The sequence below is a fragment of the Zeugodacus cucurbitae genome, chromosome 2, assembly GCF_028554725.1.
Source record: "Zeugodacus cucurbitae isolate PBARC_wt_2022May chromosome 2, idZeuCucr1.2, whole genome shotgun sequence".
Lineage (NCBI taxonomy): Eukaryota > Metazoa > Arthropoda > Insecta > Diptera > Tephritidae > Zeugodacus > Zeugodacus cucurbitae.
The window spans coordinates 86,835,303-86,849,118 of NC_071667.1; the positions used below are offsets into that span (position 1 = coordinate 86,835,303).

The 13,816-nt window shown below is 34.0% G+C and overlaps 3 protein-coding genes and 1 long non-coding RNA gene across 10 annotated transcripts; 2 read left to right on the forward strand and 2 right to left on the reverse strand.

The window, feature by feature from the left end:
• The first annotated feature begins 1,309 nt into the window (after positions 1–1,309).
• LOC105214352 (choline transporter-like 2) lies at positions 1,310–10,854 on the forward strand. Of its 7 annotated transcripts, none has more exons than XM_011187723.3 (2): positions 1,310–1,593; positions 7,645–10,854. In XM_011187723.3, the coding sequence occupies exon 2, from the start codon at positions 7,739–7,741 to the stop codon at positions 10,139–10,141; it is 2,403 nt and encodes an 800-aa protein (XP_011186025.1). In that variant the 5' UTR covers positions 1,310–1,593; positions 7,645–7,738; the 3' UTR covers positions 10,142–10,854. The 7 variants fall into 7 exon arrangements, with proteins under 7 accessions (XP_011186025.1, XP_011186026.1, XP_011186031.1 ...); XM_011187724.3 differs by lacking the exon at positions 1,310–1,593 and adding an exon at positions 3,118–3,401; XM_011187729.3 differs by lacking the exon at positions 1,310–1,593 and adding an exon at positions 3,118–3,323.
• Positions 3,941–5,208, reverse strand: LOC128922694 (uncharacterized). The gene is made up of 2 exons (XR_008471875.1): positions 4,922–5,208; positions 3,941–4,713 (listed from the first exon to the last, which is right to left on the reverse strand). It is a non-coding gene; the product is annotated as an uncharacterized LOC128922694 (long non-coding RNA).
• Positions 10,855–11,468: 614 nt separating the features above from the next.
• On the forward strand, positions 11,469–11,998 carry LOC105214353 (DNA-directed RNA polymerases I, II, and III subunit RPABC5). The gene is made up of 2 exons (XM_029041697.2): positions 11,469–11,719; positions 11,773–11,998. Exons 1-2 carry the CDS (start codon positions 11,625–11,627, stop codon positions 11,879–11,881), a joined length of 204 nt encoding a protein of 67 aa, XP_028897530.1. The 5' UTR covers positions 11,469–11,624; the 3' UTR covers positions 11,882–11,998.
• LOC105214346 (methionine aminopeptidase 1) lies at positions 11,944–13,700 on the reverse strand. Its single transcript, XM_011187716.3, has 5 exons — positions 13,553–13,700; positions 13,317–13,479; positions 12,642–13,248; positions 12,449–12,588; positions 11,944–12,382 (listed from the first exon to the last, which is right to left on the reverse strand). Exons 2-5 carry the CDS (start codon positions 13,468–13,470, stop codon positions 12,150–12,152), a joined length of 1,134 nt encoding a protein of 377 aa, XP_011186018.1. The 5' UTR covers positions 13,471–13,479; positions 13,553–13,700; the 3' UTR covers positions 11,944–12,149.
• Between the last annotated feature and the right edge of the window lie 116 nt (positions 13,701–13,816).

Genomic DNA, 13,816 nt, shown 5'->3' on the forward strand with positions numbered 1-13,816 from the left:
ACATACATACATACAGTGGAACTTCCATAACTCGAACTTTTGAATTGTCAATAGGATTTACAAATTTCCTTCAATAAATTGAACTTTTCGACCAGGACATAATACAATATTTAAAATTTTACTATCGAGGCAGAATTTTAAAAGAGTCCCTCTATATCGTATGGATATAATATGATATTACACTTAGGATTGCATTAATCATGTAACAAAGGCATTGGATGCAGACGTCAGGAGCCAAACAATAGCGAACTGCAACAAACAAAATTACGGAATACATGTTGTAAGGTATGTATGTTCATAAAACTTTATGCGAAGTAGATAAATAAAACTGGGTATAAATATATATTTTATAGTTTTTTGAAAAATTGTAAGTTTAATGAAATTTCTAATTTTGAAAAACTTATTTGTCTGTATATACTACGTATGTATGTATGTAAATATTATTCTGAGACTATGCCAAAAATATTAATAAATTCATGGCTGTGCATTGGAGGCTTGCCGGTCATTCTACTTACACGCATACACATGTACGTATGTATATGCGTATACACATACACGCACTTCCACGTGTGCAGGCTTGTCGTCGACTTGTGTCACGTTCGCACTATTTATTCTTTAATGAACGACAAACTTTCAAACAAAGTAAACAAATATTACATATATACATATACATACATACATACATACTTGTTTACAACGCAAGGTCAATTATAATTAACACAATGTAGATATGTAGAAAATGAAAAAAAGAAAGAAAAAAAATAAAAAAAATTTCACGTATCCAGCATTAGAATCAAAAATTATCTGTATTTAATAATAATTAAATAAACTACATCGACGGACTGTTATAAAGAAATTAAACAGAATTTTATGTTAGTTGATCCAGAATAAATGAGAAAATAATTTGCTGTCCTCATGATCTCCAATTGGTGCTAGTAGATTCCTCTACTAGCCACTAGCCACTAGAATATTAACTTTTGTTTGGCGCAAGTCATTACCACCCCATTTACTTTCTAAGAGTTAATTTTACCAAACTCACATATAGGTGGCGCTAGTTACACTTACACATTACAATTTATGTATTTTATTTAACTTGACACCAATGCAAGCATATGTAGTATATTTATTATCTATATTAAAGTTGGTAAACATTGTTTTAGTCATTCTAAATATATTTATTTATTATTTTATTTGTGTTAATTTTTTTACTTAAACTTAACCTAAACAACCGGGCAATATGCATAATGCGTTGTATTAAGCGTTAGCAACACTTTTGCTCAGCTGTTGAGATAATATATGTAGGAATGTGTACCAATGTATTTTGTTTGCTAAGTGAGGCATATCTAAAAGAAAACACTAATCGACGTACCTGTAAAATTCTATTGTGTTTGTGCAGAGAATGGAAAGTAAAACAATTTCCATTTTGAGCGTTAAAATCTTGTAAAACATACTAGAACTTAAACTAGAACGCAAAAATAATTGTTTTTTTAAGTTTTACAAATTTTGTGTATTCAGCGTTATATGAGTGAAATAAGAGTGTGCTCAGACACGTTGTGTAATTTACATTTTCTTCTTTAACTGCTGGACTGCTGGGTAAGTTACAGGTTCATTGGTCTATATTAAGCTAATATTAAACAATTAAGTGACTATTTGGTATCATATTAGAGTTTAAATCATATGAATGAATATTTTTAGACTCTAGTTTGTCGGTAGCGCTTAAATATTTTGTTATGATTTTTTTTAATATAGATTTCCGTCATAATATTATATATTTATTAATATTCTGAGAATATATTATAATATCGCGAATAACAAGACAAGATAGAGATACATGTTTAAAATTTAAGACACAACTCATACTCGGAATATCTCCCTACTTTAATTGCCGAGAATGCTTGGATATCAAGAATGATAGCGACAACTTAACAACAGAATGACGTCATACGACTCAGGATGATAACAGGCAACTGTTAATTCGTTAATTCAAATTACGTACCGGAAACGTAATAAATGCAAAAGTGAAAAATTATTTTGGGATTTTTAGCACTTTTTGCTTGGTTTTTTTATTACTGTCTCAAGTGTCTTGGATGGCATGGTGATAATTGAGCCTTGCCTTAAGTTATGTACGTAAGGTACACATTTATTTAAAATATACATGCGATTTACCATCGTATAGAACATGGTGATGATTATTATCAGATCCATTAACATCCGTTTTCTTAATTTAAATATTGATATAATGGGATATTAAAAGGAAATGTGTCTAGTAAGTTTAGTTTATACATATAGCTTTGTTGGTTTAGAAGATATATACTATAAACCTATTAGAGGAAGGGGTAATGCCCACTTTTGCAAAAAGGTTTCAACAAAATATGCTCCTCCCTAGTGTGAGCCACCGTATTAAATTTCACTAGTAGAGCTTTGTTTATGGATTAGTCATAGCACTTAATACTTTTCAGTTAACTTTATTGAGTGGGCCAAGGAACATGTGTACCAAGTACCAGTACCGGGCAGACAAACATTTGGAGTTCAACTCGTCATGTCATACTGATGATTTTTGGCATACATACATATATAACACTATATATAACTTGTTTAGTTTTAGGTGTTACTAACAAGCGTTAGGTGAACAAAACTGCTATAGTATCTGAGCAACATGCATATAGAGTATAAAAAGAACTAAGCAGTATTTCTAAAAGTGCAAAAAGGCAAGAGGATAACGGCACACAATAAAAGTCAACAACTTGCAATTTCATTCTATGAACTGTTTCCTCAGAACAAAGGAAATTGCCATTCCCCGTCCGGTATGAGTGGCAAAGAACTCCATGGTAAGGTGAAACGAAAAGTCAATATGCACGCTTTTATACATATGCATATATATACATACATACATATGTATATTTGTGTGCCACTTTATTCAACAAATGCTGTTTGACTTACGCAGTTGCGATTACTTTCTTGGTGTGATATTCAAAATTTGCAGTTATTGTCCATGTTCGGAAACCCTTTATATAGTATATGTGAAATTTAAATTTATGTCGTTGATAACAAAGAAGTGTAACAATGAAAGTTCTAAGGGTGTACTCGTAAAAGCTTTGTAGACTGTTGCTAGACAGTTTTTGTTGTTGCACAATTGCATACAAAGCACACGAGCACATTGTTGTTAGTAGTTGAATTTATAGCTCTGAAATTAGGAGAAAGATATGAACATCAATTCAACTGGAGAGTTTAAGCGCCAACAACAACAAAAAAGACCGTGCGACGAATGTGACTGCAGTTGTGTGACTCGAGCAGTTAGGATTGGTTTAACAAAAGTGAAACTGGTTAGTTATTTGAGGAACGCTCAATTGAGCGGATCACAAAAGCGGTTTGTGTGAAAAAGAAAGGTTTCAGTTATAAACGTGAGCACTAAAATAAAAAGTGAACAATGGAAGTTATTGTTTATAATAAAGTTTACTTCTTTTTAAGTCGTTTCCAGAAGATAAATGCGTGATTTAGAAACACCCTAATTAAAAGATACTTTTGCATCAATACGAGTATACTTAAGCAAATGAAAACACTGTGTGTACATATGTAGATATGTATATCAATTTCTATTATCAGTCAGCCAGAGGGTACAAGACTACAATTTATTCTTTTAATTTTCAATAGTCAATATATGCATGTATCTATGTACATATGTATGTGTGTGTTTCTTTTTGTAGTACATATCTTCTGCTTACAATCACAATTTAAAAATGAATTTTCGAATCTTTTCTAGTGAAACAATAAAAGCCACTTGCTGATAATGAACCGCAGACAATTATGCATAATTTCATTGGAATGAGATTGTTTCGTTTACTCATAACATAAAATGCCTCATTTCTTTATGAACGCTTATTTTAAACAAATGGGACAAGAAAAGATCCATACATAGTACATATGTACATATATACATAAATATGTACTTACATGTAAAGTTGAGTACATTGACGATTAAACTAATTGAATTATTATCTTAAACATCACCATATGGAGATATTGTCACGGCCTGAAATTCAAGTGTATTTGTACATAAGATGATAAAGGGTCCTTTTTTAGAAGCAATTAATTAATAATCCCATTTCAAATATGGAAATTCACACAGAAACGTGCCGAAAGTTAGTTTATTCCACACACATGTACAATTTTTAAACATTTCGCAAAATTTACTAAAAATAAACTTCAAAGTTGTTTGCTTTGGAATGCATCACTTTAGAAAACTCTGTGCAACAAAAATTTAGATTTAAAAGTCGAGATATCTATATACATATGTATGACAGTGCGTCTCGGTTATCGTACCGTACAGTGTAAACCGAGAGACAGTATAAATGCTGACAAGTGATATGACCAACATTATTATAATTTGAACTTGGAGTTTTGCTCAACTTATTCCGGGTTTGCCTGCTGGGTACGTCCAAACATACGTCGAGGCCTGATAAGTACTTAACCTTATAATACCCAATGGCGTTAACAGCGCAAGATAAATTTTCCATCGTATAGTACATACTGGTAGACGGCATAGTTGGTGATATCAAATAGCCAGCATCCAAGATGTTTAAGATGACTATTCTCCTTCGATGGCAACCGTGCAAATGTGGTTTAATGAGTTTCGGCGTGGTCTCGCACCTTTATTTATGATGAGCCACTCGAAGATACCCCGAAAACAGATACGATGGAAGAGAGGCTGACTTCCTAAATGTCATTGATGTGAAAAAAAGAAATTAATTGTAAATAACAAGAATACTTTTAGGAAAGCGTAAAGGACTGTCTGAATTATTTGTGCAGAAAAATGTTTCAAGGACAAAAAACAAAAACAAAAAAATTTAACACATTAATGAGATGCCAAATGATGTGTTTAATCGCTTGTAATACTGCAAAAATAGTAAAAATAATTGCTAACCTTTCTTCTTCGGTCGCTATTGTATTGAACAATGGCATCAACAAATTTAGTGATGCGTTGATTGCTTTTTTTGTGCATTTATTGCGTAGCGTTGCCATTAGGAATACGATACTCTATCAAAGTTTGTGCAACTGCGTTTGGAAATGTGATATATGTATATTTTGTTCGAATGCAAAGCAAAATACATTTAGGAAGTCAGCCAGAGCGTGACAAAAATCCACGATCTCACACTGACAGACTTTTGATTGAAAGTGCGCGAGATAACTGATAACAGTATCATTCTAAAAGACCGCGAAGGTCATAGCCTGCATAATATATTGAGCATGAGAAAATTGTTGATGCGATGGGTATAGCTTTTACTCACGAAATCACTTTCCAGTAGTGTTTGAGTAGGAGCAGTGGACTTTTCCGTCATCATTTCTAGATCTCTATGCATTTTTCGGATGTGTTAAATAAGTTAGACTAGTGTAGGGCAAATTGAATCTAGTTAACAGGAGATTATGTTAAGAAATAAAAAGTTTTCGTTTTTATTTTTAAAGCGTATGTACTTATCGGACCGCCCTGGTATGTTGTGAAGTATGTGTCATGGGTTTGAAATTGTCATATCAACTGGCTGTGTTTGCTTGAGCACAGTTGAACGTGATCACTGGAATAGATCAAACGCGGCGGAATATAACAGATAAAAGCAAATTAATATACAATTATTTAACTAAATAAGTGCGTATAAAGTATTTAATTATATTTATACACATAAATACATATACATATGTATCCACATACGAGTGTATTAATACAGTGGCGACTACAAGTGCATCTCTCTTTTTGATTTTTTGATTGCCTTGAGGTGAGCAAAAATCAGTTTTAAGAAAGTAATAGTGCATAGTGTTGAAAATATCTTTTCTAGCCCTCGCATACCGAATATGAGAATATCCGTAATGATTGACATTATACCAAAAATATCGGTAAATTTCTTAATGAAACTTCGAAACAATCTACTTCTAAGAATAATGTGATAAGACACTGAATATGAATGAAATCACTTATTAATTCGTCATGACCTCATAAACCAAATATAACGATATTTTTGATATTCTGGTTGACATAAGGCCGAATATATCGGGCAATATATAAGTTAATATACCATATGGTATATGTGAGATATTACAAGTTAGTTAGTTTAATAAAAATAACTATTTTAAATGTAGTGCTTTCCGAGGTCAAAATTCCTTATTAGTTCCACCGCCTTATATACACAACATAATGAATTCGGTCCCTCTTTTGTATTATATACAAACATCGGTGTGACTGAAAGAAATCTGATGAAATTAAGCGATTTTATTTTTGTATATTATGTTATTCAATGGAAAAAAAGATCATATCCGAATTGAAATGATTTTTACTTGATAAAATAAAATTAAGGAAATATACATATTTATTTATAGATGGAGATATAATATATAATTACTATTTTTTGGTTTCCATTGAAATACTTGCTGCAATGCAATATTCAATTACTTTTCTTCTATATTTTTTGATAATATTCTATATACATATGTATGTATGTATGTAAATGAGAAGATTGCAGGAGATTGATTTCGAGAGAAGCGACGCGCTGTACGATATACCCATATCCCCTATAGTCAGGGCCTGAATGCTTTATCAAATAGAGTAACAATGTCAATCAAATTTCTCATGTGTTCCATATATGATCTAAAATACACATTTACAAATGTATGCACATACATGTATAAAAATATAAAGGTGAACGTGTTCGAATGCTCTAAATTAACTAACTGCTTTGCTGAACTGCTTATTCATACCAGGTTTGTAGCTACATACCAGTACATACATATACAGTGGAACTTCTCTAACTCGAATCACCATAATCCACAATCCTTGGTCGAAAAGTTCGATTTATGGAAGGAAATTTGTATGCAATGTTACTTCTATTGCCAATTTAAGTTTTCGAGTTATGGAGATATGATATTTGATTTCTAAACGCTATTGCCAATCCTAAAGTTCGAGTTATAGAAATCTTCGACTTATAGAAGTTTGAGTTATGGAGTTCCCCTTTATATGAATCGGCAGGATTAATTCAAAAATAAATCTTTTGGAGAAATACTCAATATTATGAAATAAAAATAAGTTAATTAGTTGTTCACATTTTTCTAATATTTATGATTCCAAGATCAAATATTAAATATCTTGCGAGTTCAATAATTATATTCATTACGATAAAATAATCAAATAATAAAACGATACTTAAATGGACCGTTTAATCCCCCAGCCTTTAATTCCATATAAAAATCTTGTTGGCTCTTGGTTCGTCGCCCTCACCATTTACCACTACACTACCGTGTTCAACTTAGGAAATAGTGTAATTGCTACTGCATGGCTAAAGAGTTGTAACCAATTCAATCCCAGGGGACGGTTATTTGAAATTCATATTATGAATATTATGTTATGTTTGCAATTTCCTTGCAGTCATACTGAGTTCATGTATGTATGTATGTATACAAAGTTTTAGTACTATCTGGAGCGTCATATTTTGCCGGCGTGGAATCGCAATAATTAAGTTAGTTTCGCATCGCTTTTGGCGTCATAACAAGTAATTAGTCTGTTTGCCCAGAATACATACATAAGTATATACTTTAGTAAATGCAAACAAAATTATATGCTTGCGATATTACAAATAGTTGTATAATTATTTGTTTTCTTTTCAGCTCCTCCGGGGTCATCTTCTCCTCATTCGCTAGTGCACAACACACTACGTATTTTCAATCATAACTACTTTCTCAACTATTGACGTTATGAAAAATGGCCGAAGATCGTGAATTGATCACAAAGTATGGCAAGCCGATGCGGTATGATCGAAATTTCCGCGGACCAGAATGGCGTAACCGAAGTTGTACAGATGTGCCGTGTCTGCTGATCTTTTTCTTATTTTTAGGCGGCTGGGGCTTTATCGCACAATATGCCGTGCGCAATGGAGATCTCAATAAGTTAGTTGTACCAACGGACTCATTCAATCGCAAATGCGGAATCGATTCATCGGTACTGGATAAAAAGTATTTATTTTTCTTCGATTTGGGAAAATGCATCGATCCTGTTGTACCGCTCACTGGCTGCCCTACACAACAGGTTTGTGTTGAAAGTTGTCCCACACAGACTTTTATTTGGGACAGAATGAAGAATAAACTCCCACTTGCTGAATTAAAGAAGCGCATGATTTGTCTCAGCGATATTGATAGAAATAATCTACATACTTTAGACGACATGCAAAAAGCCATTGACCAAGAACGATGTGCGCGTTGGTATGTGAAGAGTGCTCCATTTTTAAACCGTTGCATGTGGGAGTTCTCTCCTCAAATTTGTGAACTGATACCCTCCTTCCTTCTGCCACGTAACAGACGTGAGTCAAATGGATCACGGAATTCTAGCTTAGTGCTAGGAGAAACACGTAATCTCCTCGATGCTTTGATGGATGACAATTCAAATTTGATGGAAATGAGGTTGGAAGCGCTCGCCTTAACAGCAATTCCCGAACCTAGTGTATCCTCGAAGCAACAGCCCGTTGAAGAGCCTATACAATGCCGGCGTCGTACCGAACAGGCCGAAACTATCAAGCAAAAGGTTCGTCAAGCTGACACGCATCTGGCTAAGTTGGTAGGAAACATGGTTGCACACTTCTACAACGGCACACATGACGCTCAGCAGCTTGGGGAAGAGATAGTGGAAGATATTATGAACTCATGGTACATTGTACTTATGGCCTTAATGTGCACTTTGGTTGCATCGTTGATTCTGATCGCCTTGATGCGGTGGTTCGCAGCCCCGATTTTGTGGATATCTGTTTTAGGCGTTTTGGTCGGACTTAGTATGGGAATTTATTACAGCATTAAGCAATATCGTTTTTGGCGCGAAACGGCAACTGTGCCTAACCATTCCATTAATTTAGAGGCAGCGGTAAAGAATATATTTCAAGAAGCCAACACTTGGTTGTATTTAACCATCTTTCTAAGCATCAGTTTAGTAGTTATCCTATTGTTGGTTATTATTCTACGAACTCGAATCAATATAGCCATTGCGTTGACGAAGGAGGGTAGTAAAGCAGTGTCGAGCATTATCTCAACTGTTTTTTTTCCCATCTTTTCGTGGATACTTTTTATTTTGGCCGTTACATATGCGGTTGCAGTTGGTCTTTATCTAGGCACAATTGGTAATCCATCTTTCCGTATGATACGTCAATTGGACCCCAACAGCAACACAGGAGTTTCAAACGAGAACTGCAAATGCAGTGGTCAGGCAAGCGAATATCAAGTAGGCGGACGCTGTGACCCTCAAATTTTTGAGTTGAACTGCTTTGTTAATTTCGACCAGCATATTCCTTGTAGACAAACCTCTTGCAGCTTCGCTGAAATCGAACATCCACCGTTTGTAACATGGTCCATTTGCTACAATGTGTTCGGTTTCTTCTGGTTGACATTCTTCATTGCGGCCTTTAGTGACATGGTGTTGGCTCTTACTTTTGCCACATGGTACTGGACATTCAAGAAACGTGAAGTGCCCTACTTCACCTTGGGACGGGCCTTCCGCCAAACCATATTCTATCATCTCGGAACCTTGGCATTTGGCTCGTTAATTCTTGCCGTATGTCGCATGATACGTGTGGCTCTAGAATATATCGATTCTAAATTGAAGAAGTACGACAATTCAGTAACACGAGCCATACTCTGCTGTATGAAATGCTTTTTTTGGTTACTTGAAACTTTCTTACGCTTTCTAAACCGCAACGCGTACATCATGTGTGCCATACACGGCAAGAATTTTTGCGCCAGCGCCAAAGATGCTTTCAATTTGGTCATGCGTAACTTTTTGCGTGTAATCGCCGTAGACAAAGTCACCGATTTCTTGTTCTTCCTCTCGAAAATACTGTTAACGGCCGCTGCTGGCGTTGGCACCTACTACTTTGTGGTAAATAATCCGCAATTAATACAACTCCACTACAATGCGGTGCCGGTGACGATTGTTGTGTTGGCTGCCTTTATTATGACAACTGTCTTTTTTGGCGTCTACTCCATGGCGGTGGACACGCTCTTCCTGTGCTTTTTGGAGGACTGCGAACGAAATGATGGCTCGCCAGAAAAGCCTTTCTATATGTCGAAACAGTTAATGCGTATTTTAGGCAAAAAAAACAAGTTAACTCGTCAAAGCAGTTAAAAAAAACAACTTTATATAAAATGTGTGCAGAGAGGAGCTTGATGTGGAATTTGCTAAAGCGTCGTGGATGGTTAGTGGGAAGTCTATAGCGTAATAGTGTAGAAAGACATTTTATGAAAATACTATATATTTATATATACTGGTTTTGTTAAAGTTCGAAATTAAGCTTGCAAAGTTTATGGAAAACAGAAAAGGTTGTGTTGAGACAAATTACAATATAATACATTTACATAAATATTTACATATTCATATTCACAAGAAGAAGTTATGAAAAAGCAATATAGATTATAGATATATACATTTTATATGCATAGTACATATGTGCACATGCATAAACCTTATTTCATTACTAATATATGCAAATAAAATATTTTAGTTTCAAATATTGTAATAGCACAGAAACAATTTAAGTCAGGAAGAAGAATTATGTGGAAGAATAATTAAATGTGGTACTCTTACATACCATTATTCATTGGTGCTTCATTCGAGTGATTTGCGATTTAGCGACATAGTGATTTATTGCGAAAATTTATACAATTCATCAATGTATGCCAAAATATTTATTAAGGCGATATTATTATAACATATAAGATTAAATATTTACAATTTTCTTTAACATTTAATTTATATTATATTTTTTTACATAAGTAAATAAATAATACTTACATACTTAAATATGTAGTATGAACAGCTTTGTATCTACAAACTATAAATGATGTTGCTTTATTTCATCCATATTATTAAATATATATGGAGATATTAGATGCACTGATTAATCTTGAAAATCTCCATAATTATATAATTATAGCATTAGAAATCGCGTTTGCCAATTTTATGCTCAACATTTTAAATTGAACTACCGCAATAACCGTATTTAAAGAGTGAAAATCAGTTGAACCGAAGAAGTCTGAAATATTTGCTTACTAAAGGTCAAATAAGTATGTATGTAACACAAAGGTACATAAACATCCATACTACTTTTATATACACTTTTAACTCGTTATGAAATATATAAAAATACAAATAAAAAATTAAATTTGTTAACAAATAACAAAAAAAACATAGTAACCAAGTTTTATGTTCTTAATAAATAATAAATGTTTAATATGCAAAAATGTATTTGAAAAACTTTTTTCGCCTATAACAACAACATAATTCGTAAGAAGAGGTTTAGATTATTTAGTAACCGCAATATTAACTTGCAACATAATATAAATATTAAATTAAATAATGGAATATTCGTTACCAAATGCTTAGATACCAAATACCATATTACCATTCGGCTTGTAGTCGCTATCATAACAGTCCTATCAATTATTGTGAATAGTTGAATTTTATTGTGAGTGTTAGAATTAGCATGTTTCTGTTGCTGATTTACTAGACAATATAAATGGTCATATATTTGGTGTAAAATAATTTATTGTGGTGGTACCTTTTATATTTGTTTCTAGCGTTCCTGATAAAATAAAAATAAACTCCAAATATGATTATTCCAATTCGTTGTTTCACATGTGGTAAAGTTATTGGTAACAAATGGGAGTCGTATTTAGGTCTTTTACAAGCCGAATATACGGAAGGGTAAGAGCAGTGCAAATAATTTCAAATTTGCGATTTCAAAATGTTTTTTATAGTGATGCTTTGGATGCTCTTGGACTCAAACGATATTGCTGCAGACGTATGCTGTTGGGACATGTTGATCTAATCGAAAAATTGCTCAATTACGCGCCTTTGGAGAAGTAGTTTTGTTTGAACAGAGCACATTTTTCCACAACTTACCTTTTGGAAATAGTATAAAATATATGTAGCATTTAGCAACGATTTATTAAATATATGTCTTATTAATTTATAAAAACTCGATTTCAAAATTATAAACTTTTAACGAATGATAAAGGCATAAAAATAGTGCATGACACTTGCACTCAATATCAAAGGAGTGTTTTCCATGGTAGTGTAATTTTTGTCAGCATTCTGTGTCGCCGTTTATTAATGCTTTGTGTTTTCTTGGGACCTATAACATGTCCATGAACCAGGGTTGGCCATTATTTTCTCGACGACGTGTTAAAATTTCACAACCATTATCTGTTACCAACAGAGTTTGCTCAAATTGTGCCGAATAATGGCCATCTCCAGTCACAGCGGTCCAGTTATCGGGCCATTGTTCATTTTTCGATACGCCTTCTGATATCATTGGTTCAATTGTAAAGCAATGTCCAGCTTTCATAACACCAACAGCCGAGTTTTCTGTATTAATATATAGTGAAATCATAGTTATATCAGTGTGGAGCAAATTAAATTTATTTTACATACTGGCATAGTGAGGTACATTGGGTGCAGTATGGAAAAGCCGATGAATGCCATGGCCACAGTAGCTCTTCACAACGCTAAAACCATGTGGGGCCACATATTTTTGTATGACGTTACCGATTTCCCTATATTTCACTCCGGGCCTGATATAAAATATAATTTTTAAGAACTGTTGGGACACAATATTTTTACATACCTCACCAATTCTATGGCTTTGCAAAGTGATTCATAAGTGACACGAACCAGCTTTTTGTGCTTTTCAGAAACATTACCAACGAAAAAGGTTTCGTTAAGATCACCATGAAAACCATGATGATAGACGGTAACATCAATGTTACAAATGTCACCATCTTGTAATGGACGCAAATCCGGTATTCCATGGCATATTACCTCATTAACTGAAGTACAACAAGACTTAGGAAAGTTGTAATAGTTTAGTGGCGATGGATAACAATCTCGTTCAATGGCCGCCTCGTGTACGAGTCTATCTAACTCATCCGTTGTGATTCCGACTTCTACAGCTTTGCCTGCCTCATCCAAACATTCTCGACCAAGTCTACCAGCAACACGCATAGCTTCAATTTCGTCATCGTCTAGGATTTTAATGGAAGTATTTCCTCGCATGGCCTCTTCCGAGGCAGCCCGACCAGATGGATGATCAGCATAGTCGGGTCGCTCTATACTCTCGGGCACAGGGCGTTTAGATGTTTGCGGATACGGCCGTAACTTACCAGTAAAACGATAATGTGGCCAGGGATTGTAACCGGCTTCAGTATTATCCACCTGTGGTTTTCCGACACCCCCTAAATTTTTCAATTATCCATCCAAAAGTCAAACAATAATAGTATTTAAATAACAATATTATATTCACCGGCCAGAGCATGAATAACTTTATGTTCCTTCCAGAATCCTTTAAAGCAAGCCTGTGAACAAAAATAGGAACCTGGTATGCCCAACTTCAAGCAAGTCGGGCATTGCAAGGTAGCTTCTTTGCCACAATCTAACGTTTCACATTTATGAGCCATTGCACAACACTATTAGATATAGAATAAAAAATAATTGTGAAATTATTATAAATTTACCAACAAATGATATGATAAAAACTACCTTGTGAACTTAACCAATTTAACTAAATTGTTTTTGTTTGTTTGCTAACCAAATTCTTAATTGAGGTTGAGATTTGACATTTACATTCACTGTCAAACGTAAATAGTGGTTGTCTTCGATAAAAGACCAATATGACATGGAATCAACCCAGTGTGGATGTTATTTTCCATTGGAAGGAAAAGAAAAATCACTTTCCACAGCGCAAATGCAGCCATATACATATATAAATAGATCCTACCGCGAATAACTGGTCCATTTGTTATG